At 40.2% G+C, this 27,288-nt stretch overlaps 1 protein-coding gene across 1 annotated transcript in view; it reads left to right on the top strand.

Moving 5' to 3' along the window:
• Positions 1 to 27,288, top strand: part of EPB41L4A (erythrocyte membrane protein band 4.1 like 4A) — a 136,166-nt gene that overhangs the window by 77,792 nt on the left and 31,086 nt on the right. Inside the window, exons 6-9 of the mRNA XM_072140618.1 lie at positions 712 to 832; positions 9,754 to 9,841; positions 14,150 to 14,238; positions 15,892 to 15,955. Coding sequence (XP_071996719.1) covers positions 712 to 832; positions 9,754 to 9,841; positions 14,150 to 14,238; positions 15,892 to 15,955 — 362 coding nt within the window. The remainder of the gene's footprint in view (positions 1 to 711; positions 833 to 9,753; positions 9,842 to 14,149; positions 14,239 to 15,891; positions 15,956 to 27,288) is intronic.

Genomic DNA, 27,288 nt, shown 5'->3' with positions numbered 1-27,288 from the left:
GAGATTTCATTAAAAAAGGAATTTTAGAAATTACATTTCATTCTTTAACAGAGGGGGCTTGTAGTTAAGTGGGGTAAAATCTGGTGACAGATTCTCTTTAAAGGAAATATACCATCAGGTATTGCATTCCATATTTTAATGCGTAGGAGGCACACAGGTTTATGTCACCTTTGCATATCCTGGCTCCGAGGACTGATAATTTATTTATGCCCCTGTATAGCCAAGTCCTTCAGACGTCACCCTGCTATCTGCACATGCGCTTAGACTTACCTTGCGTAGCTGTGAGGTGAACCTAAGCGCCTCTGGCTCATTAGCATATAGAATGAATGTGTATATATCTACAATAAGGATATGCAGGACAGTAATAAAAAATGTGTTATAAAGCTGAAAACGGCAGACACATGATTTATAAGAGTCTACTATCAGTATATCTGATGGTAAATGTCCTTTAATTATATAGTTAATTCTTCTGGCTCTGTTGCTATATAATTGTTTCCAAGGAGATCATTAAGGTATATTATCATGTAAGTCCAATCCTAAGATCCTCGACACAGTAAGATCAGGGCTGTTCCTCCTTTTCTGCCTTTTACCCTGAATGCTGCTTTCCATCTTGAACCTTTGATATTGTGAAATTCAGGTTTATAACTCAGAGAACAGATAATATAAAGTGTGTATATTCTAGAAATGAATTTTGGCTTCTTTGTTTTGCAGCGGAGCTCGGTGACTATGATCCATATAAGAACCTTGCAGGTTATGTGTCGGAATATCGCTATGTACCTGACCAGAAGGAAGAGCTGGAAGAAGCCATTGAACGTATACATAAAACACTCATGTAAGTGTTTGTTAGTGTTAGGCTCAGTTACGCTGTGTGACATAGACTTCTTAGAGCTATGTTTTTGATGTGTCAAAGTCTTCCAGGAGGTTTCCCCTTGGTTGACAAGTGATGATTTCTGTGTAACCGTGGTGTCCTGACCTGAATGTAGCCCTGATAACAGTTCACTTTATTTTAGATTTATTGGCCCCTGACAAGAATGTGTATAAAAAGTGTTAATGTGTTGACAGAGTTTTATTAGGAGCAAAGGTTATTGACCCCAAATTGGCTAGAGGTAATGGGATGAAAAGATACAACATTTGTTTCAGACTGGAATTTATTACTATTCAGTGTCACTCGTCACAGCCCTTGTTCAATAGAACATTATGGGGATGTTTATCATATACCCAGGGAAACTGTCATTAAGAGTAAGAAAAATTTAGGGAGCAGCAGTAATATTATTAGGGTCAGGGTTCAAGTAAGCAAAGGGGGCCATTGTCACCCCAAAGATGGTTCTTACTGTCTAGTAGATTGCTAGAGACATGGGGATAGTGCTCTATGATAACATTTGGTTAATGTTATACTGTCCTCCACCAGTTGTGGTACAAGTAATGATGGCAGCATATTCTCTTATATAAAAGAATAATGAATAGTCTGGAAACACAGAACAAATGGTCAGAAGGTCAAGGCAATAGTACAATTAGTTTTAAAGCTCATTTGAGGAAGCCCCATTATCAAACAAAAAAAAAATTAAAATTCTGTAGGTAGAAGTCCTTTAAGTACTTGAATGGTTTATTAGGTTATATGTATTGAAATCACATATGAAGTATTACATGTAGAGAAGAGTGGACACAAACTTCCAATTCGGGTGTGCCAAACAGCCGATCAGGCAAATTTACGCCCCTAGCTGCCAGCCATGGCTATGATTGGCCAATGGGAAGTTCGGGTCCGTGCATCTCTAGCTAAAATGCCCACTTTTAATTTTTAATGGTATATTTTTACCTTCCTCAACCTTTTAGATAAAAGGCCCTAAAATAGCTAAACAATATTTCTGATTTTCACTGGGTTTTATAAAACCAGTTCAAATTCTACTAGTATTTTATGTTTAAATCCAGTTTTGACCCGCTGTCCGGTTACCTCTTCTCTCCACTCTATGCCGGTGAGGCTGGCAGATCGCTGCTGTGATGCTGACTAATCAGCGTCATTGTTAGAAGTCTCGGCAGTGAGAGTTGGAAGACTGACACATTATCCATTACTGCCTGTAGCTATGCGCTCACCTCAGCTTCACCTCTTTCTTTGATGTGTATTCACCTTGGAATAGAGCATATAACTGTAATGAGCTCAATACAGTCACTTTTACTATGCTTTTTATGCAGTTTGTTACCACTCTCTGTTCTAGCCATACAAAAACAATGTGTTCTATTTTACTTTTTGCCCTGCGGGGCTTGTGAAGTCTATTTATTTTTGATAACTTTGTCACAACTCGTTTTTTTTCTGCATTTGTATTTCTTTTTTTCTGGTTCACTCACTTTAAAGGGCATGCGCCACAAATATTGTTGGACTTGCCAACATAAATGTGGCGGCCGGTGTGAATATGCTCCGGGATGCTCCTAAGTGCAGCCGTGACACAATACTGGCAGAAACGCTACATACATGTACAAGGATTTTGATAAATCTGGGCCGTTGTGTGAGCAGAGATGTGTGTGTGGACCAACAGAGAATTTAAAAATGGTGTTGCCTATATTTTTCCATTTTTTTTATGTCCAAATCTAGTGTACATCTTATGGTAAGGTGTGTAAAATACAGTATATATACATGAGACATAATCCCAACAGAACCAAAGGGGATTTACAGTGACCGCACAATGGGTGTGATTTATTCAAAACCAATTCATATTTGGTGTAATAAAGAGGAAACATATGAATTATTTCAGTCCGCAGTATGTCCTTTATCGATACTTATCTTTAGCGCAGAATCCCGGATGTTTCAGGCAGGCGTGTCCATTTCACCTGCACAAAAAAGACATCTTTGTTGTGGCCGTATTGTAGCCACATCTATAGTGCCACGTTTGCAAAAAAATACATTATGGTTTTCATAAGGTTAAACTCCCATCTCCAGCAGCAGCTAAATTACTGTGGAGTGTCCACTGCAGATATCCCATATCATGTCTGTTACACGTGTCCACTATCTAATAGCCTCAAGACTTCACTGTCACTGCTGCTCCCTTTCTTGGGATTTCTCCATTTTGACAGTCTACACAATGCAATTTGCCATGACAATGCATCCCATGCCAAACAAGTTTCAACCTCCATTATAAATGAGGACATCTTGTGTGCCCTATGCCCTTTACACACTTCAAGTGTAAAATTCCTCAGAGGTCACATGTGAAAATTCCATCACCATGTTATGTTACTTGACTTGGGAAGTTTTTACTGTAGCTCCTCTCTCTCTCTCCATTTCTTCTGTCATATAACTTTTTTTAATATGTTATGACTAATGCAGCATACAATATGTGTTTTTTTCTTAGTGCTACAAACTAGATTTTATAGTTTATCTGTTTGACTGTAGACCTACAATATTAATGCCAGTTCTCATGGACCTGCATGCATGACTCTGGCCTTTTCACTTGTTTTTTTGGCTTGTATATCTCAAATGTGATTTGCAGGACCTCCGGCAATGTAGGGTGTGCCTCATGGCTAACGCTCCGCATACTAATCCCTCAATTTCACTGACCTTACTCTGTTCACCTTCTAGGGGGAAACAAAATGAATAATAAAAGAACTTATTTTCTGATTCTAGATCTGACCTACTCCTACATCGTGCATGAGTACCGTATTTTCCGGACTATAAGGCGCACTTAAAAGCACTGGATTTCCGTGGAAATCCAAAGTGCGCCTTATAGTCCGGTGCGCCCTATGTATGGCGCTGGGCACAGGGCAGCGGACCATACTTACATAGGTCCCCGCTACCGGAGATCTCCAGCGGGAGATCTGCTGTCTCCGGTAGCGGGGACCTATGTAAGTATGGTCCGCTGCCCTCCTCCACCTCCCCCTCACCTTCCCTGCTCACCTTCCCCGCGTTCCCCGTCGCGTCTCGTCGCCGCGTCACGTCTCGTCGCCGCGTCACGTCGCCGCGTCACGTCGGGTCTCCGCCACGCCCCCGGCCGCCGGACCCCGCGCCTTATAGTCCGATGCGCCTTATATATGTAATTATTACATATATAAGGCGCATCGGACTAATGCGCCTTATAGTCCGGTGCGCCCTATAGGGCAGAAAATACGGTATACTAGACTAATATTTATTTCTGTAAGACTGTGTTGTTGATTTATGGGTCATTTTGTTAAAAGGACTTTGTCATAAAACAAAAAATGCCAGTATTCTATGTACTTTATTACAAAGGGCATGAAGGTGTCCTTGTAGTTTTGCTGAGTGTCTTGAAACTGTGGTTATACTGTATTAATCCTAGTAATTATAATAATAACTTGGTCAAGAGCAAAGTAAAAAAAAATTACAAAATACAGATTTGGTTGGTTTAGAGGTTTTAGCAAATAAATGCAATTTTGTAACGGATGAAGTCTAAGTTTTGGGGGTTTTCTTGTGCATTTTAAGATTTTTTGCTCAGATTTCCTTTTACCTCCAGTTCATAATTATGTGTCATTGTCACATACAGGAAAATGGTTTCATACAATACAGTTATCGGTGGACTGTCTTGAGCTGGTTGAGCTGCACAGCTCGGTGTCATATCTAATGACAAATCAAATATTCAAAATGGTGAAAAATGTATAAAAAGTGTATTTTAAAAATGTCTCTTTATCATGTAAAAAAACACAGGAGGCTTATGAGACACTGTAGTTTGATTCATCATTTAGGAATGTTAGAAAATCTCCATGTTCAACCATTTGCAACCATACATGAAGTAATCTCGCCTCACTGCTTGGTATATCCAACTTCTCATATTATGTGATTTAATGGATGCAGCCGGGCACATCTGCTGGCCAAGGTATGTCTGTAAGGAGAGAATATAGTGGAGGGGTGTACCCTATACCTCAATTCTTGTTTACATGAGTTACCCATAGACAAGCTGAGGTGTGGTGAATATATACATTGGCTTTCCATACACATACATGTTATACCCTGTATGTGCAAGGTATTTCAGTTTCCGCCCCATATTCTGCATTCATATCTAATTATTTTGTAATCATCTCTCATTTCTCATAAAACGCCATATATGTAGATTACAACATCCTCTCATTTTGTTTTCTACAGACCTGTCTTTTCTGTCTGACCCTTATACAAAAAAGACCATAAAATGGTAAAATAAATTGAAAAAAAAAAATTCCTCCTCTAAATATCCTTCTCTTCCCAAATGCTAATTACATATCATATATGTTACATGGAGATTGCAGCCAACCACTATTGGCATTGGTGACCTGTGCAGCATGGGGAATCACATAAGGGGGGATTATAAAGCATGGGGGCCACAAAGCAGTGCATTATACAATGGGGACCACAGTATAGGGGCCTTATAATATGTGGTTTCACAAAGAGGGTATTATACAGCAAAGGGGCCACATATAGTATAGGGGCCATTAATGGGTTTGTGGGTATACTAGAGGGGAGGGTTAAGGGGCAGGTCATCAATTTTTTTGGTGCCCTAACAGCATTTGTTACTTTATGGTTTTGATGTTAATTTTTCTGTCTTTGCCCTTAATCAATTATAAGGGACCCTCCCTTAACATAATGCTTTTGTGTTCTCTCATAAAATAACATTTGCAAATCCATTGCTATTCCAATGAATACATTTACTGAGCTCTGCATACTGTGTACATACAGGACTATATAGTGACTAACCAAAATGTACAGTCTGTTGTGTGAGCACCAAGGGTTGACAGCTTTCCTGCTATGTAGTTAGTGTTCAAACTGGGGATCTCTTGTACCTTACTATTCTTTGCTGTAGACTTTTTCACTCAGAGCTACAGGGACACAATGCGCTTTCATCTTTAACGCTGGGGGCTGATACTATTTTGTTGCTCAAGTGATATTGGGTGTTGGTTGTTTTAGTTTCTTAAATATAATAATTGTTTAATCTTTCAAGAACCAAACCAGATCAGTACATTTTAGAAGACAAATGTATATCTAAAAAATATATAATATCATTATATCTTGGGAATAAAGACTATTTGGGAAACTGGCATCTGTATGTCTACAAGAATACATGTTTTCTGTATAAATAGAAACATGCAGTTATCGAAGGACACAGAAGCTTAACAGCGCAGCGGTATGCAGTATATTGATGAGAAATGAGTGGGTAGATTTTTGTTAACCTTGTTAGTCAATAAGCCAATATACTTAATTATCTGCAGTTCAGTTATTGTTAACTTGTTACTGTAAAGCTCGATAAATGGACCTTTCTTAACAAGAGGCCATTAAAGATAGACAACTTGTAGTGTCCAGTGTCCATGAACGTTATGTACAGTATTTTTTGGACTATAAGGCGCATCGGAGTATAAGGTGCACCATCAATAAATGCCTGCTAAAACTTCTAGGTTCATATATAAGGCGCACCGGATTATAAGGATGAATGACCAGTAGGTGGCAGACCTGTGCACAGTTCAAGGCAGCTGTTGTCTGTCAGTTCAGCTCATATATAAGGCGCACTGGACTATAAGGCGCACCTTTGATTTTTGACAAAATGAAAGGATTTTTTGTGCGCCATATAGTCTGAAAAATAAAATAATTCTATCTAAAGTGAAATCTCAAATTGTTTACCTACAAAAAATATCAAATTAACGGGAAAATGACATCTTTTAGCCAGCGATCAGTAATTTTTAAAATTCTTTTGAATTTAGTTTTTTAGTACCTTGAAACATTCTTATAAAGATAAGGATCTCATCACCAAAAGCATGTTTCTAGGTTCTATAGAACTGAAGACTGAACTGAACTTAAATCTTGACTTAAAGGGGTATTCTCATCTGGGCATTCACATTCAGTTTGATAAATCTGCCATATGTAAACATTCTGTCAATTAGATGTTATTAAAAAAAATGTTTCTGTGTGAAAATAATTTCTCACAAATGTAGTCATATGGTCCCTTAGAAACGAGATAGCTTCCTCGGATACGGCCACCTCTGCTGGAGGGATTGCACAAAGAAACAAAAGGTTTTTGTATATGAAATGTCCGGGAGTTACTACATGTCGCACAGCCGTCCTGTGGTAATGAATGCTGAATCCTGGTGGTCCGGCTGGAGTCTATAGCGCAAGTCTGGCCACCGCTGCCAGAGTATGACGTGGTCGTATCCGAGGAAGCTATCTGGTTTCTAAGGGACAACATGACTACATTTATGAGAAATTATCTTCACACAGGAACATTTTTTTAATTAACATCCAATTGAAGAAATGTTCACATGTGGCAAATTAATTTAATTAAATGTAAATGCCCAGATGGGAATACCCCTTTAATATAACTCTTTTCTGCTGTAAAAAAAAACATACATACATACAAATGGTCGAGATTTCACATACGATAGAGAATTCTTTGTTGGAGGTGTGGGAGTGGGGGGAAGGCACATTTCTCCACATCTTCTGTTCATGCCCAACGCTGAAACCCTTTGGGACGCTGTACGGTCCGTTATTAGACAGATCGTTGGCTACACTCTGCACTGTGAGATTTCCTTCCAAGTGTGCAAGCATTCAATTCTTCGCTTCCTCGTAATGGCGGCACGTTCATGTATCCCACTTCTGTGGCTCCAAACGGATGCTCCTTCTGTGTCCCTGTGGCTTTCAAAGGTCAATGACATAATGCAAATGACGAAACTAACCGCCTCTGTACATGCGAGAAATTCCACCTGACTTGGCTCCCCTGGACACTGTTCAGGCAATAGGTAGCTTACAGATCTCTCTTGACCTCTGGTGATTAGTCTGGCCACCGGCATGGGTGCACCTCCATCCAGCGGCTGTTATGTCTTACTTACACTTGAAAATGTTTGCATAAATAAAAAAATTTAAAAAAAAGAGGGAATTCGTGAAAGGCCTACCTGATAAAGCTTTGAGTTTCTTGGGTAAAATCTAGTGACAGAATCTCTTTAAAAGTTAGCCAAAAAAGAAGAGAAATCTAAATATCCTGGCACTATCTTTAGAAATTGAAGGCTGCTTTGTATGTTATATACATATATATGTTTTATATACATGTGAAAAGTGACTTATTGTAGTAAAACATCATGAATTATGTATATTTGGGTCTCTCTGTAGCAGATAATTGCTTACCTGGTTTTCTTCATTGCTTCTTGTCTTCAGTTCACTTACTGAATCGTCAATTTAGAAATGACTGTACTGTATTGTAATGAACTGTGATGAGCAAGATAAGCTGTGTACTCGCTGTGACCTGGACTGGGTGCTGCTGATGGAAATGTCAGATATATCTACAAATATACATATTGCCTGGAGGATCATATGTCATTACACTTAACTGCAGTTAAAATTTCAACCTTTATTAAAAATTCCTGGTTTCTATGCAAATATGACCCTAGTTCCTCCTAATTATAAAATGCATTTTGCAAATCCAGTTTTGGCTTAGCAATAGGATTTTACCGTGATTGTACCACCGTGAGCAATCCAAAGATCTTTCGGGCATTAACTTATTTTAGTTTCAGACACGTCAATTTTACACCAATTATTGTCATTTTATTGCTGCATTTGATCAGTGTCAGACTATTGTGACGATTCACAGAAGAAGATAAAAAGTGGGCACATGAAAAATATCTGGTGGAAAGAAGTTTTCCTGCTGTTCATTTAAAATAAATGAATGGGTTATGAATTGTCCAAAATGAATAGATTGCGGCAAGTCTCCCGGGCTCAGTAATGTTGCTTCTGAGGTTGTCCTAGTAGTCATTGGACAAGCTGTAAAGTCTAGAGATAACTGTAGAAACATACATTTATCCAATGTAAAGATGGCCATACACAATAAAAAAAACGACATTTTTCAAAATTGATGACTGCGATTTGTATCTTTCAAGCTCAAATTTAAAGTGCATTGTTCCGACGATCATGCACTGTGCCGCGATTCACTAAGATTGTGCTCCCGATATCCTGCATTTGTCACTTACCTGCTCAGGTCCGCCGGAGTTCACCTTCTACTTCCTGGTGCATGTAAGTGCTTGTTCTTGCGACACAATTTTAAAGTTAAATCCAGCGCTCAGCCCGAATCATTCGGGTCGTCTGACGGCACGCCCTCCAATTTCGGGCACACCATCCCCCACTGTCCCGAAAATGTCGGAAAACCAAATGAAAGTGCACCCGCGGGACTTTAGTAAATAAGCCCCAATTTGTACTTCCACACATGTAACAACCCAGGCTAAAACGCAATAATAGCATTTATCCCATACAACACAAAACCTAAAAAAATAAAAATAAAGGAAAAACGAGGCACAAATTGACAATTTATTATTCATCCATCACATTAAACACAATGAAAAAGTTTTATGAACCCCAAGTGTGAACAAATAAAAACTATTGGTCTGTATGCAAAAATTTAAGCCCTCATACAGCTAAGTTGACAAAAAAAATTTCCAAAGTTATGTTATTTAGGTTCCACAATAAATGCTGAAAATGTGCGCTGTTTTTTAAATATACTGCATGGGAAGAGTTAATAAGAGTTAATGATAAGTAGGACTTATGAAACCCAGAACTAAATTTTGTCCCCAAAAAAACAAGACTCCATACTGCTATGGTGACCAGAATATAAAAAAAAAAGTTATGTCGAAAAATAGCTGGAGCATTAATGTGGAAAAGGTGCGGAGATGAGGGATTACATAATCTTTTCACTATATTATGCAGGACTGGCGTAAGGTTGTATGATGCATCTTTTTATTATCAGTAACTGATTAATTATCAATTTAGTTAAGAGATAATTTTAATATAATTTAATATAATTTTTTTTTTTGTAGGGGTCAGGTTCCTGCTGTAGCGGAATCAAATTATTTGTCTGTTGCCAAATCCCTTGAAATGTATGGAGTTGACCTTCATCCTGTCTATGTAAGTGTAAATTAAACATGTTTTTCATTTTATGATGAATTATCATCTGTTTTTCATAAGTATATCAAAAGCTTCAAGTACGAAATTTAAGTACTAGTTGCTTTTAATCACTGGATTTGTACATGGGCACAGATTTTGAAGACTTGTATACAGTAAGGCTGGGTTCACATCAGGTTTTATGTATATGCTCAGTGTATACATCAGGAAAGCTCCGGATGTATACGCTTAGTGTATACATTGACCTATAGTGGCAGACTGAGCCAAAGTTTTTGCCTTCACCTGACCACCTGCTGAGTGATGTATGCGTTCAGCGGAGAGAATAGAAGGCTATGGGGAGCGGATGCAGCTAATTGAATCCCTCCCCCAAACCTTGCGGAGCGGTTACGTTCAGCAGGAGGGGGGGGGGGACCCATTGGTGTAGCTGTCCTTAGAAGGACAGTGACATCACTGGGGAAACACCCCAGCCAATCACCCGCATTCAGGAGGGAGGGGGGCCCTGGCCAACTTAAGTATATGCTACTTATTTTCTTCACATTTCCAGTAATTCACTCCCATAGCCATAACCTGTATTTAGCCATTGTTCATTGGACAGTTAAAGGGGTTGTCCACTTTCAGCAAATAAATGTTTGTGTAATGAAAAGTTTTCCAATATACTTTCTGTATCAGTTCTCATCTGTTTTCTAGAACTCGGCTTGCTGACATTCAACAGGAAGCTTTTTGTTTACTTCCTGTTGATAAAAAACATTCCCTGGTCATGTGATGTCATACAGGTGCAGGACTTGTGATATCGCACAGGTCTGATTATTCTTTGTGTTCTTTGTGCACCTGTGTGACATCACATGACTATGAAGCTGTTTTAATCCACAGGAAATTAACAATGACGTTTCCTGTTGAATGAGAGAAAGAAATGTAGAAAATATTGAGGAATTGATACAGAAAGTATATTGGAAAATTGTGTCATTTTTTATTACACAAACAATATACATTTTTGCTAAAATGGACATCCCTTTTAATGTGAGCTAAAAAATATATATTGTACGGTCTATAGTATAAAAAGTTTAAATATTGTTATTTTTACTGTATACAAGAAAAGGGAGTCAATTTTTTATCTGATTCATTAGCGTTTTGGATTTTTCATGCACATTTTTTTTCCCCTTTCAGTGCATGTTCAATACCTTTTTCCACACGCATAAAATTCCTGTTAAAAAGACTCATCACTGTGGTCTAGTTTTTCTATGACAATTGATCATTAAAAAGTGTATTGCAATTGCATTTGTCGCTGAGTGTAGTGTGTTATTCATGCGTCTCCTTAGACTTGTATGGTACGCTTTTCAAGCATCACTTGCGAAAGTAGAGCATGCTTTTACACGTTTAACCCACATAAAAAAAAAAAATTGTGCCTGTGTGTGTGAAAAAAAAAATGCAAGTCTGACAAAACCCAGTGGGGCACATTTACTTACCCCTCCCGTCGCAATCCCCGCTGTGCGTTATCCGACGAGAATTCGGATCTTCCATGATTCACATAGCTCGTGTGCCCTATTTCCTGCATGTGTCGCTTCCCCCCTCAGGTCCGCCGGAGTTCACCATCTTCTTTCCGGTGTATGTGAGTGCTGGTCTTGCGTCACAATTTTGTTTTTAAATTTCGCGGTTTGTCCAAATCAGTCAGGTTGACCGATGTCCACGCCCCCCGATTTGTGTCGCATGCAAGCCGGCGACGATGCGCCACAATCCGATCGCGTGCGCAAAAAACCCGGGGCCATTCAGGGAAAAACGGTAAAAAGGCAGGAAACCCGACGAAAATGCGCTGTTTGGACGCTTAGTAAATGTGCCCCATTGAGTACTATGAAACTGTGTGTAAGGTGAGTTCTGCATGTAAAAAACACGTGAAAAACGCAAGTGTGTTAATTGGCTACAAGCTTGTTATGATCCAGGCACGTCAGGCAGTTCTGTGTGTGTCTGACAAATAATGGCGGCATAATTACTCATTGCAGCACAAAATAAAGCGAAGTAAAAAAGCACAAATTAAACCTAAATATAGATACGTGTAAGTGTAAAAGTTATGTAACAAATTTTACAAGTTTATTACACTAGACATTAGCACAGGTTTAAATGACATATGTGTACCTCAGTTATTTCATCAGTTTTAGTATAGATTATTGTGAGCCGGTCTTGAATTACTATATTTTAGTATGTGAAGTAATGTATATTGGACCAGTTCTAATCACACGGTTCTTAAAGGGATGATAGTGTAGAAATGTGATGAATATTCTCTACTCCAGAACTTACTGAGAAGATTTTCTGCTGGTTAGATGTAGTGACTTTCAAGGCCGGGTAGGCATTTGATTTTACTGGTAACATCTGCGGCATTTGCTGCCCCTGTGAAGAATTTCTTTGTGAGGATTTAGAAATCCTTTCCCAGTAACACGGCAGAGCCTGCGCCACGTTACTCATTTGCACTTCAACACCATTGATCTCTATGGCATTCGCTTTAAAATTAGTAACACAGTGAAGCAGTACCGCGAATGTGGTTGCTAAGAAGCGACTGAAAGGTTTCCAGACCCTTGTGAAGTCAGGTAAGAGGTGCTCCTAAATAGTTTAGGATAGAGATTATTGCCAAAGGGGAGGAGGACAGCGTATAGTTTGCTCTTTTCAGTTTGGCCATACAATGACTGAGGAAATCATTTTACAGATGCTTCTTTATAATAATTCTTTATTTATATAGCGCACACAGATTACGTAGCTCTGCACAGAGCTTGCCAAATCAGTCCCTGTCCCCAATGGGCTCACAATCTAATCAACCTTCCAGTATGTTTTGGAGTGTGGGAGGAAACCGGAGGACACGGAGGAAATCCATGCAAACACAGAGAGAACATACAAACTCTTTGCAGAGTGCAATGTAACATTGTAACATTGGACTTAGTCACTCTTCCCCTAAACTAATATGTTGTTGAGGAATAAGGTATCTCATACTTGCTTGTATGAGATACATCTCCGCTTCCCTATACACACATTTCATGTGATTTTTTTTTAGTAGGGAGAGTGGAGTTAGGAGGTCCCCATCCATATTTGTATGTGGATTTCAGCCACACTTAAATTGGGGCTTTCCTTGTCTTGCTGACTTACATTTGTAGAGGTTTTGCAGTATTAAAAATCTTCCCTAGTCAAGCCATTGCTTGCAGTACATTGTCATAATGTAATTATTTGATCTCTCCTGTACTCTGCCCCCCACAATATCCCCTGTGTTCTTCCAGGTGAAGGCTCGGCCTCCATCTACACCAGGTAGAAGCACCAAATTGGTTAAAGCTAATTTTCTGTAACCCATAGTCAGGCCTCTTTAATGTGAGGGAGTGCTCACCGCACACATGGCATCAGCCCTGCTCTCTACAAGTACATCAGGTACTCTGCTAGTACAGTCAGCATTGAATAGGGCACATTGATCGGTTTCCAGACAAACCGTTCCTGTTTAGCAGCTTTTTTTCTTCAGTTTTCTATTAAAATTATCTCCTATAACCATCAGCGGTGTAACTATGCCAGCTGGTGCAACTATTGTCTTCTTCCTTTGCCCTATTTCTATAGAAGTCAGATTTTGTCTAAAGTGGCAGCATAGACAGTTAGTGCATCTGCAGACGAGGCCACACCCCTAGTGCACCGAGATCCTTATTTGCATGAGCTTAAATCGGTAAATATATGTATGGAAGGCATGGGAAATGCCCTTTACAATGCTGCTTTTATGCTGCCCTTTACCGACTTGTTTTGTCCCTGATGTTTCTTCCCATGTTGAAAAGCAAATGGCTTATATCTTAGAAATTTATAATTTAATAACCTCCAACGGCCTCATTGGTTTTATTGACTTCTGTACTTGATCTCCGCCCTGCATAGGAACCGTTAATTGTCTCTAATGTGTCTTCACCGTCTATTAAAAAACTGTCGGAATAAGTGTATTTCCAATATTTAATTACAGATATTACAGGTTTTAGCTGCGTAAATATTCCATTACCTCTTTGTGACGGAGTCTACTTCATTACCATGTATTTGTAATGTTAAAACCTTTTGTTCTTCATTCAGTGGGTGTAAATTACAGTATGCATTGTGTACTATGCCTTATACAATGCCTTGTGACATAAGAGAAGTAGAGTCATTTATTGCTATTATTATATTTATTAGAATAACAGTGTAAAAACAGGTCCATATATCCGACCCACTAATACTGTAAGGCATGAGCATGGAGACTAAGACCTAAAACAGATGTGAGATTTGTGTGCTCAGTCACAGTAAATATAAGTATCTTCATTCCATGTTCTTTTTTAGGGGGAAAACAACTCTGAATACTTTTTAGGTCTCACCCCAGTCGGGCTGGTTGTCTACAAGAACAAGAAGCAAGTAGGGAAATATTTCTGGTAAGTTCTTGTTATACATCAAACAATGTAATGATCCATATTTCAGAATAAAGGCAGTATCCGGGTAACACACAAGATTGGTTCTTTAGGTTTGTTCTTAAAGGTAACCTACCACCACGGATCTATCTATTAAGGTAGATCCGGTGGCAGGTTCCTCTAATGTAGATTAGTATAGCCCTTTTTAGGGCTAATTCTTTTGTGACCCAGAACTTTTATAAATTTTAATTCCCCCAATATGCAAGTTTCCTAAAGAGGCTACTGGGGCGTGGGAGTCAAGATTTGCAATTTGCTTATTATTTGTTTTCAAAATTCTTGTTTTCTTGTTTGCGAACCACTTTTTTTCCATAATGACTTTTTATGGATAAAAACATTGTATATACTCCAGTATAAGTTGACCCGAGTATAAGCCGAGGTCCCTAATTTGGCCACAAATAACTGGGAAAACGTATTGACTCGAGTATAAGCCAAGGGTAGGAAATGCATTGATCACAGCCTCTCCAGTAATGAAATGTCCCATGCGGCCAACGACCCCCCTACTGATAAAATTCCTCATTTAGCCAGCCCCTCCTGTTATTAAATGCCTCATGCAGCCAGCCACCCCACCCCACCCCTACTGGTGAAATGCCCCATGAAGCCAGCCTCCCCCACTGATCATGAAATACCTCATGCAGCCTCCCCCCTCTCAGTTATGAAGTCCCCCAGGCCCCCCTGTTCTCAGGAAATGCCCCCAAAAGCTCCATGGCGTAAATAAAATAAACTTACATACTAAGACGATCACCATACTCCCGTCCCCGTGGCTTCTCTTCTTTCTTTTCTCTGCGCGTAACAACGGGCAGACGGTGTCCATATGCTTTGCCCAGTGGCGCACACTATGGTGTAATCAGCGGCGCCACTGTCACCTGCAGAGAGAATAAAGAAGACGAGCCGCTGGGATGGGAGTATCGGGGAGCTGCGCAAAGTAAGGTACGGTAAGTCACAGTATAAAAATATCAGAACTTAGTCGTTAAATAATTTTTTTAGCAAGTTACTTAGATTGGTTTTTATTACACAATTCTTAGCAGCAGCCGCAGATTTATTCTATTCCGTTCTATTTAGCTGCACCTTGATGTGCAGACATTTCAGGTTACGTGTCCAGATACAGATTGTCAATTAACAGTAAACCACAATATTACAACAGCCGCTACCAATCGTGTAATACTACCCTTCTAGATATTTTCGAGTGGTTAGATCTATTGTAATGAACGGCAGGTTTGGAATGTTTGTGTATAGCCGCAGCATACAAGCACATTATCAGGTAAGTGTGCAGAAGAAATAGTTCTCATTTGTGTACATGACGCTTAACAATATTACATTTATACTTTCTGGCACTGTTTGTTTTGTCGTGCTGTTTGTACTTGCTACTCGTTGTGAACATTGACATGGTGAATGGAATGTAGATATCGGTACAAGGTTATGTAATCTGCAGCTGGCATGACTTACTGTTCAGCCCCGATCCAACAACCTGTGTACACAAAATATCTCAAATATCTCCCTAATAGCTTGCCAGGAATTTTATTACAATGTGAACTTTCTATTGCAATTGTGTCAAAAATATTAGACACTGTGCATGAATATTGAATCATGTTATTTTTTTAATTATTATTTCTCTAATAGGCCCAGAATTACAAAGATTCATTTCAAGGAGACACAGTTTGAACTACGAGTTGTAGGAAAAGATGTAAGTAAATTAAACCGTCAGTGTTGATACAGGCGGTCCCCTACTTAAGAACACCCAAGTTATAGACGAGCCCTAGTTACAAATAGACCTCTGGGTATTGGTAATTTACTGTATTTTAACCCTAGGCTACAATAAACACCTATAACAGTTATTAAAGGGGTTATCCGGGACCATAAAAATTCTCCAGATGCTCCCAGTATTCATAGTTCATCATCCTAATGACCATGCCTTACCTTGATTCAAACTTTGAATCTTCCCTGCATATGGGGTTACACATCAGTCTGCAAATGTTTACAATGCCAGCTTCCTGTATGGACATTTTTGTGCTGCAGAAACTACACAGTGCATTGTACTGTAAACACAGCAGGGAGTGTATCCACCCATTCCAGCCTACACGGTGCTGGCAACCCCGCCCACTACACCTTCCAGGCTCTGCTGCATCCCGCCCACTACACCTTCCAGGCCCTGCTGCATCCAGCCCACTACACCTTTCTATTTTCTGCCTAGTGCACAGAGAAATAGACTGTGCCACGATTCACTAAGATCATGCACTTGATTTCATGAATGTGTCACTTCCCGGCTCGGGTCCGACAGAGTTTTAATTTTTGTATATGTATGAAAACATTATGAAACCTATATAAATGTGGTATTCCTGTCAGTTGGGGAAAACGGCTCAAATGCGTTTTTCACCATTTTCACTGCATTTGTAATTTTTTCCCCGCTTCCCACTACACAGCATGGAATATTATATACCATCACTATTAAGTGCAATTTGTTACACAGAAAAGAAACAATCACACAGCTCTTTACATGTAAAAATAAATTGGTCACCTATGTTATGGGGGCGAGGGGGGGGGGGCTGGGAGGGGTGTCTCAGATATGTGATCATATGTGACCACCTCCCTGCGACAACTGTGGCCATACCACAAGCTCATATGCCATAATGGGGGGGGGGGGGGTTGATGACATTTGTCTTGAGCTTTGGGTTGTCAGATATGTAGTAGAGAGAATTGTCACATATGAGGACCATGACATATGTGAACACGAGTTCACAAAGGTATATGTACATATTTTTATCAAATGTGGCTATAAGTGATTACACTACTTCTAAAGGTCCTGTCTACTGCGCATGCTCGCCTTCCCAGCATAATACCGCAGGTCGCGAAAGTCGCTGTGAATGCCGGCAAATCCGCACACCAGGCAAACCATAGCAAGTGCCAGTGTGCCAGTTTGCCAGCAATCACAGCGACTTTCGCGACCTGCGGTATTATGCTGGGAAGGCGAGCATGCGCAGTAGACGGAGCGAAGTGCCACCCCAACTGCGCATGCGCCATGGAGACTCCACACCGCCGGCCCCCAGACTCTGAAGAGTGCCAAAACCCCGCCCATCCGTCCCTCAGGAATTGAGAGCGATGTGGCCGTGACGTCAGCGGAAGTGGAGAAAGCTGAAGATGCGGGGTCACGTGACCCACTCCGGAGCCGCGGAAAGAAGACACTTTTGAAAAGGTAAGTATATTAGAAAGTTAGATTGCAGGTAGATGTAGAATAGTTAGGGAAAGTTTAGTCCCGGACAACCCCTTTAAAGGTGTCCGCAATTAAGCTTTATTGTTAATCCTGGTTCTTCCAACATTTTTAAAATCCAAATGGCACAGAGACCAAAAAAATTTGGCTGAGGTTACAATAATAAAATATACAGTTCCGACTTGCATACAAATTCAACTTAAGAACAAACCTAAGAAACCTATCTTATACATAACCCGGGGACTGCCTGTATATCTACACCGTGATGTCAGAGCGACATAAGCAACATTGTTGTTTGCTGCAGGTCTTTTGTATAGGGAAAATAGGATTTGGAAAGGATAATGGAAAGACGAAAAGGATAAAAATAACTTGAACAGATGTATAAATCTACATGAATTATGTAATTTATTAGTATAACTATTATGAAAAGAAATGTATCAGAATCATTTAAAAGGAACGGAAAACCACCCGACTGAAACATTGTATAGTAAATCAATTGTAATAAAAGCTAATCTACATACATAATTGTAGATTGTATAGTCAGTTAATAAAACAGTTCATTTGTTTAGATAATGAGCAATATATTAATAATATGTAAATGAGCAATCTCTGGTAATAATATCCCTGTATACATAAAAAAAAATTTCTAGGTTTTTTTTTCCCCAAAAAAATTTTAAGTGACTGTAAACACATCATAAATTTGACACTTGGCATATACACCACTTGTTAGGTGCAAAAATTTTCATAGTAAATCTTCCCCACCGTTTACTGGTGACAGGATAGTCTTCTGTAGTGTCCTCCCGGCAGCACGGGATGACTTGAGTGATTGTATTACCCTAAGGATAATGTAGTGAACCCATGATAGATGACCTTGCTTATCTTTGAACTACAGCTCTCTGAAATATGTGTACAGCTCATTTTAAACATGAGGACTAAATAATCATGGCTGCAATTTTAGGATGCTCTTTTTGGGAATAATAAAAATTTCCATTTTTTGTTACCTGTGATGTATGAGTTGTATAACCATGTCTATCATTCCAATCAGGAGACAATAAAACTGGAAAAAAACATACAGGCGGTCCCCTACTTAAGGACACCCGACTTACAGACAACCCATAGTTACAGACAGACCCCTCTGACCTCTGGTGAAGCTCTCTGGTTGTTACTTTAGTCCCAGACTGCAATAATCAGCTGTAAGGCGTCTCTAATGAAGCTTTATTGATAATCCTTGGTCCGATTACATGTGTTTAAACTCTAATTGTCACTGGGGCCAAATGTTTTTTTTTGTTTGGATCTACAATTATAAAATATACAGTTTCAACTTACATACAAATTCAACTTAAGAACAAACCTCCGGACCCTATCTTGTACGTAACCTTTGGACTGCCTGTATTTCAGTGATTTTTATTCTTTCATGTGAGAGCGAACAGTGGTTGTTCAGCAGGACAAAAGTACACAAAAATGGTTAAGATAGAAAAGGAAAGGGAAAAAAAGTATTCACTTCATAAATCCCCCACCCTCTTGTTACAATGCTCTACCAGTTGTCTAGTTACATCTAAATGTTTAAAATGCCATAAAATTCCCACTCAGTCAGTCAGTGGTGACCAATCTAATCAAGTGATCAGCTAAGCATTCATTTCCTAGCACTTCTTGTATGTAAGATGAAACTACTAAGAAGAGACCAGCAATAGGAGGGGAGAAGTAGATGATCAGTGGGGGCTCGTTTTTTGTGTTCCTCAAAGACAGGCCATTTTAAGATGGTGACACACAGGTCAGCCCACACTGACAAATCTGAAGCCAGAATGCTGGAGTGATTTGGACCTCACAGGCCATGCAAAGTGCAGAGAGTTTTAGACCATTTTAAGGCAGCTTTCCGATTTGTCTGTAGCGGAGTTACCCCATTTAAAGAGGACGTGGTCACACCACAAAATTGAATTGTGGCGCAGAGAACTAGACCAACAAATAGGAGGTGCAAAGTACGACTCCCCCCTATTATACTGCACCAGATTAATCATACAGCATCAGACACAGGGATTAATCTGGCACAGAAGAGACCTGTCTAGTTCTACTCCGCACTGGTCTATAGAATGACACATTTTTACATCTCCCCCATTCTGTCCATAGCAGAAACCCTCAGAAAAAGATATACTATTGTTAGAGATTTTTAACTAGCGCTTAACCGCCCTTACTTCATGTTGTACAGTGACTTTCAAATTAACTCTTTCATGACTGCCCCCGGGCTAGAACACAAACCAAGACACATCAGTCTCTTAGTGTATATAAGGATCTTCTCCCTTGTTTAATCTCTCAAATGCATAATATTACAGACATAAGAGTCCTCAAAGAGGCGTGAATAGAATACTGCAATGCTATTGGCCATAATGAATTTACCAGCACATTTCTCAGAAAAGGCTAATAGACCTTGTTCACAGACATGTTTATAATAATTTCCCTAAGAAGGAGGAGATAAACTGTCTCCAGAATCATAATATAATGAAGCATGAAGGACAGACTGCTTCTCATAAAGGGAATTAGTTGGCAGGCGAGCAAACCGGTTACATATAATGAAGTTTGAATCATGACATTAACTTGACAGTGGTCAGCGAACATGTCCGCTGTATCTAAGATGGCTGACAGTCCCTTATTGTGGGATTTCTTAAGTCAAGATGTTGTCCTAAACCAGTGCGATCTCCTTAACACTATGCTGCTGGTGAAGGTTAGCATTGGACTATTCATTAGACTATACTGTGGCTTAACTGTAGGGATCTCGCCCCATGAGTCACATAGGACATGTGGTAGCAATTATTTCAAAGGCTACCACATATCCCACTGTATTTTTGTGGGCTCATACACATTGCCGTAGTCACACAGCATTCTGTGAGTGGACATCACATTCCATTGACTCACACAGGCCACAAACAGTGGACTGCTGGTTCATTTTTTGTAGCCCGTTATTGCACATGTTTCTTTGTTTCTTTGCAGGTAACCTTAAACTATTATCATTTCTGTATCATACAGGGATCGTAGAGCTGAAGAGGAAATATTGTGTCAATATTTTTACATGGTGCCTTGTGTTGCATTCATATCATGTGACCAGGGTAATGTCCTCTAAGGTCCTGTATCTTTTACACTTGAAAATGTACCCCATGTATGTATTTGATCAGATGAAATCACATCATGCAGGATGGAGAGGAGTAGAAGTCCATGGAGGCATGCTGTGATTATGTGTAATCAGATACACTGGGTACATTTTGCAAATGTAAAGGGTATAGGACCTTAGATTACATCACCCTAGTCACATGACATGAAGTGGCATGAAGGAGGCATAAGGCATGGGGATCAGAGGGATCCCCCTCTGATGCCAGGTAGGATAATGTCAAGTTGATTTATGGGGATGTGAGGAAAACAATTTTTAGCTAAAAGAAGGGTAGGTCAGTTAGTTAATAGGCTCCATGGAAACCTATCATTAGTGGTGTTTGTGAAAATGTGGTGACAGGTTCGTTTTAAAAACTTAAAGGGAACCAGTCACCAGGATTGTAATTTTTAGCATGTGACGGTTTCCAATAGCCTATGCTATTCTTATTTTGAAAATGCCTTTGTCAGCATTCTTAATCATTTCAGTAATTTATATACTGTAAGGTTAATTCCCATTATGTTGCTCCCTTCCAGCAGCGTGTGGAGAGTCCCTGGGGGGGGGGCAGCTGCAAGTTGTGTGTGCTTGTGTCTCCTCATGCATTCTTCCTCTACTCCACACTATCCCCCCTCCCCTGCTTACTCAATTCACATGACAGGAAGTGAGGAGGGAAGGAGACAGACACATGCTGCTGCAGCTGCTCCCACCCCAGGACTCACCACACACTACTGGCAGGGAGCCAAGTAACTTGCAGTAAGGTCTGAAATAATTCAGAATGCTGATAAAGCCATTTTTATAATCACCATAGCATAGGCTAAGTTTAAGTTAATTTCAAGCTTTTTCTTTCCCTTAAGTTTTTAATCGTGACAAAACATAAAAATATTTAAGGAACAATATTTTTCTTAAATTGTTATAGAAATCTGTTCATGTGTCTGTTTTAGCTTGTCAAGGAAATAGCTTGAATGTTTAAAGATTTGTTAAACTATAGGGCATTTAAAAACATTGTTGAACTATATGACAATTGGCATCTTTTGAAGTGTCCAGGCAGCTTTTTATGACATCCTGGAGTTTTTACAGCTTGATAATCTCTGACCAAATGACATGAGGTCACCTCCCCCCTGTATCTGGACTTAGAAACAAAGGACTCTCCCCCTCATTAACACTTTGTCCGATCCTAAATGACTCTGTGGACTAATTAATAAATGGGAGGTCCTAAAACCTGAACTGAACAGATCCTATAAAACAATATGAGATAGTGTTCACTCTTTGGGGGCTGCTTGACAAGCTGGGGTGTTCCCCAGGGAATCAGGATTTACTTTAATTTGTAAGTTTCTGTTATTTTTCTCCCTTTTTATTTTATAACTGTTTTGCCTTGTGTGTGTCACATCTTTTTTTACACACTGAACAATTTATTTTAATTTTTAAAAACTTCTCTTTAATTTTAGTCCCTGTATGCTCTGGGAACCCTTAGCCTTGTAAAGTGTGGTTAGCTGTGTACTGCTAGAGAGCCAAGTGTGCATGTCTAGTGGTGTGACAAGGTGACTGCTTGAGAAGCAAAGGGTGGATGTAGAGTAGGATACTTATTGGTCCCGGTATAAATGCAATAAGTGGTGACAGCGGATAAATAATTGGGGAGCTGGAACTGTATGAGGTGGGATTTATGCTCAATTTGCGCAAATTTGAGTAGGTTAAATTAACCCTTACAGTTGCACCCCATGTCACGAGACGAGGTAGCGGCGCCCTCGCTGTGTCGTAGTTGCTTTACTTACAGTTTGTGTAAATCCTCTTTCTATTCTGTATGAACTGACAGCTGAGAGATAAAGCAATTTGATAATGCCTTCCCTCTTTGCAGACAGTTCCTGGATAGTACCTCTAATCACAATAGAGAGCTGAATCATCAGGTGAAATAACCTCTAGGTATGAAAAGATTTAACCATTTCTCTTCTCCAAGTGGATGGAGTTTTCTGATACCCTGCTCACTACAGGAGGAAGAGCAGAATAGTGCCACAGAGACGCTGCTTTACTTAATAAAGTTTATTTTAGAGTTTAATATTATCATTTGCTCTATTCATTTCTAAAATGGAAATGGCTTCAATGGTTTAGTTCCTTTTTAAAGGGTATCTAATCAAACCTGATAAACCAGGGGCACCTACTCATAGATACAGACAACATGCCTGTGGTAATCTTCTTATATTTGTGATCCATGAGCCCTTCTGTGGTGTAGCTTTACAGGCTGTTACACAGAGCAGGAGTGACCTCTGGTAACAACTCCCCTCACCCCCCCCTCCCCCCCCCCCAGACTCATCATTCTGACTCATCAAGCTGATTTTAAGTTGGTTTTAGAAGGAAGGAGGCCATGGATAACAAATATAAGAAGATATTAACAGTCACACTGCCTGGATCTATGAGTAAGTGCCCCTGGTTTATCATGCCTGAATTTCAACTAAAAGGATTAGTGAAGGTGAACAAACAAACTGTAACTCCAACCTCTTCTGAATAGAGAATTGTCAATGTTATAATAGATCAGCTTTTATTTCTCACAATGTTCTACATCCCTCTCTGTCCTAACTGTGCATCATGCCCACATCCAGATAATGCATCTTTTAAATATTCCTCCTGACATTGACCTGAGCTAAAGGTTGTTTTCCTGAGGATTAAACAGTGAATTCTCTAACCTTTGTAAAGTGAACATGGAGCCGGCTAGTTGGCACATACTAAGATCTGCAAATTGCACTGTAGGAATGAGCTATGTAAGAAGGAATTAGGGAGGATGTCCTGCTTGGCAGGTTATTTCAACCCTCCACTAGAAGCAGTCTGGCTGGTATTCCTCATATGTACACAAGGTATGTTAATGTAACATGACTCAGTGTACAATATCCAGACCTCAAATTTCCTTTAGAGGAGCCTTAGAGATAATGATGTTGTGCGATAGTTGCCTTCTATATGGATTTCAACACAATTCTTTCAATTATTTCTAGTCAACTATTCAGACATTTAAAAAAGACTTTTAAATAGTTAATTACACACCAAAATTTGGCATTCTTTGGACAAAAAAAAAAAATTGCATGCGGTTTACAAAATTTATTGCTGCAGAAAATGGTGCCATACATTACCATAACCGTAGGTTTGTGTTCAGACTACTACATAGGTAATAGTATGTTGTTGTTGCACTGTATGAGCTGGACATCATAAATTATATATACAGTAGGTAACTACGTCTTGTGCAACGGCGCCCACACACTCTTTACTTTTTATACCATGAATTTAAAGGGTACCTTTTTTGTTTTTGAGCCTCAACAGACATGTCCCACACACATTAAATAGCATATCCCCAAACAGTTTTTTTATAACACATTTGTGGTTTAAACTGTAACTTCTAGTAAAGTTTACCTGGCCCCCTGCCTGTTCTTGTCCCCCACTCTTCCTCCACAAAACACTTGTCATCCATGAGTTTGAAAATAAACCCCGTCCTTCCTCCCAGCCACTCCTTGCACCCTGCCTCTGCTTCCCACTCTTGCTGACCACCGCAAGCGATTTGCACGCTGCACAGTCAGAACCTTCTTGATGACATGCGCAGGTAGCGTTAAGACTCCTACGCTTCACACGCAGGGTTGCTAGGCAATGAGGTGAGTATCAGTGGTGTAACTTGATGCTGATGGGCCCCAGTGCAAAGTCTGTGCCAGGCCCCAGACTATAATGTATGGTTTATAGTACTAGTCTTCTCATATGGGAAAGTGAGACCTTATGGGCCCCCAAAGCCTCTTGGGCCCGGTTGCGACCGCACTCTCTGCACCCCCTCAAGTTACGCCCCTGGTGAGTATGCACCTTTATACATAGTTTGTATACCTGTGGGCGCCTCAGCTTTGACAGTGAGGCAAACTGCATAGCAAGTTGTATACCCGGCTCACGGCCTAGCAAGCCTGTGTGAAAGGCATCGCATGCGCAAATAGCTGTGGAGGAGTGCTGTCTCCACTGTACCTGCGCATGTCCTCTAGAAGGTGCTGAGTATCTTTTGCGGCGGTTAGCAGGAGGTGCAGAGGTGAGGGCGAGGAGTTGCTGGGAGAAGGGTGGGTGTATCTTCCAAACTCACAGATTAGTAAGTGTTTTCAGGCGGAGGTGTGGGGGACTAGGCACCGTGCTGAACATGTCCAGGGGACCTAGGACAAAAGCTGGCCAGAATCCAGTTAAACTTTAATATAAGTTATAGTTATCTTTAACCACAAACGCCAGAAGTGTTGTAAAAACTGTTTTGGGATATGCTATTCATTGTCTGTGGGGACATGGGGGGAGGCTCAAAAAGCTTGTCCGCTTTTAAGCGGCAGTCTTAATTCCCCCTTCCCCCCTACAGTGTAGTGCACGCCAGATTTACTAAGAGGCTTCGGCCCCTTAGTAACTCTTCCGCCAATATTTAAATAAATCATTATTTTGTATTTTTCTTTCCGGCTGTTGTACATATGAAGCAGGTTGTTTGGGTAGAGGGATGGGGCTTGTACTATGTCCCTTCTCTTTCTGGAATATTATACCAGGAAGTTAAACTCTTACTTTCTGCCTTTCCCCATGCATAGAGGTGACCAGGAGGTTATGGATCATTGTTGCTATTCTCTGTTCGGTTTTTACTAGCTTGCACACATCTTAGATAGACAAATAGTTTTAGTGCTTGTTTCCACATTAAGTTTTGAGACCATATAAACTCTGTTGGGGAGACTGGGCTGCGGTTTATGTGACTCCTCATGCCCAGCGTTCCATTAGTTAATCTTCAGTCACCCCCGGCTATACTGCCAGTTCATGCTTCTCTGCACAAACTATGTCTGGCATGTATCATGACGTTCCTTAAAAGGTAAACTCTTACCCGTATTACCTGTTAGTAAGGACAAAGGATTACATACAGGTGTCTGTGTAGCCTACCTAGACTTATCACCCAGGGCAAAAATACTGGGACAAATCATTATGGTACCAGGTTATTATCCATTTCTGAATGATTGCCTCTATAAGAAAGCAAGTTGTTGGGTATATTTCATTCCATGATGCAGATATTATTTACCATATACCTGTATTGCTTCAAGATGTGTAAAAGTAACAGCAAATAATAATTATCGTTAAGATAATAAAAAGTTATGCAGTTTTCTAAAATTTGTATGTATATTAATTACTTACATGGAAGGTGCTAAACAATGCGATACTTCTCTCTAAGCCTATTAATAACCCATGGACACTTGGCTGAGGATTCATGTGTATGAATGGCTCATAAGGAATAACTGTGTAATGTGTATTTTGCCATCATTGAAGGACATGTATCTGAGTTGTACACCTAGCCACGCCGTCATAAGACATAAACAGATTTTTAGTCAGTTGAAGTAAACAATAATCGTGCATTCACTGGAGACATAAAGAAAGAAATCCTTACAGATCTTAGTTTTATATTTGTTGCAGAATTTTTTTTTAATCCATTACAATGCGTAGATCTGCAGAAAGCATTGACATTGTAGATTTTAAATTTGCATGTTATGTTAAAAGGTTGCCGCAAGTGTTTCACACGCTAGGCCAGTGATGGGCAACCTTTTGAGCTTGGTGTGTCAAAATTCGCCCAAAAAACGAACATAACTCGGGTGGTGTGTCACCCTTAGAAAAAAAAACTTAATGTAGCGATATTTAGAGTTTTCAACAATAGGAGATACAAACCCTAAAATGGTAACACTGGAAAAATCATCTCATCCCGCAAAAAAAATGCCATCACATGGCCCCAATAACAAAAAGCTAAAATTTTATAGCCTACAAAAGGGTTCAATGAGAAAACTAAAATCCAAGCAGCTGCAGGTCCCTCCTTCCCTTCTGTGCTTGGCTGTGCGCCCATAAAACAAGTCACGGCCACATGTGGGGGGTCTCTGTACTCGGGAGAAATTACATAACAAATTGTAAGGTGGGTTTTCTCTTTTTCTCTTTTGGAAATGTGTATATTTTAGGCTAAATGAACATATAACCGACAAAATTTGACCCCCTTCCCTAAAGCAGTGCACATTAACCCCATCTATCTAACGCCCTTAGACAGAGACAGGACTGGCAGTGCGCAATTAAGATTCCCCCCTACAAATAACAAAAAAGCAGTGTGCCTTTTAACTAGTTTTAAGGACATTTGTGTCCTGAGAGGTGCCCCCCAAAGCAGAGCCCGGCAGAGCTCAACTCAGTAAATTAACTTACCTAACTGGCACAGGCTCCAATGACGCCTCGGGCCTCCGTTAGTCCTCTTCAGGCCGCTTCAGCTCCTGTGTAGAAGATGTTCCCGCGCAGGCTCAGCACAGGTCGCGTCTGTGCGAGCTGGGGCTGCTCTGTCTCCATGCTCCACTCTGACGCCATTGCGCGGCCACCGCAGAGCAGGATGGGAAGACAGGAGCAGCAGCTGCGATCTCTCTGACTGAGATGCAGCCGCTTGCTGCAGACCACATCACCGTCAGTCCGTGTTGCTTGCCAGTTGGCCGGACCGGCCCCAAACAGCCCCGATCAGTCTGCCCCTGCACTACACTACAATTTTTCTCTGGCGGGCGCCGTGTCACTTTAAATGGCTACGAGTGTCATTGGTTTGCCATCACTGTTCTAATGAAAGCTTCTCTATTTACTTCCAGTGGATAGATCCAGGGTAATGTGATGGACATGAAGGTGCACAAGCCATTATTATCACCAAGAG

Source organism: Engystomops pustulosus, chromosome 1 (genome assembly GCF_040894005.1).
Source record: "Engystomops pustulosus chromosome 1, aEngPut4.maternal, whole genome shotgun sequence".
NCBI lineage: Eukaryota > Metazoa > Chordata > Amphibia > Anura > Leptodactylidae > Engystomops > Engystomops pustulosus.
This window is presented reverse-complemented; position numbering and strand designations above follow the sequence as displayed.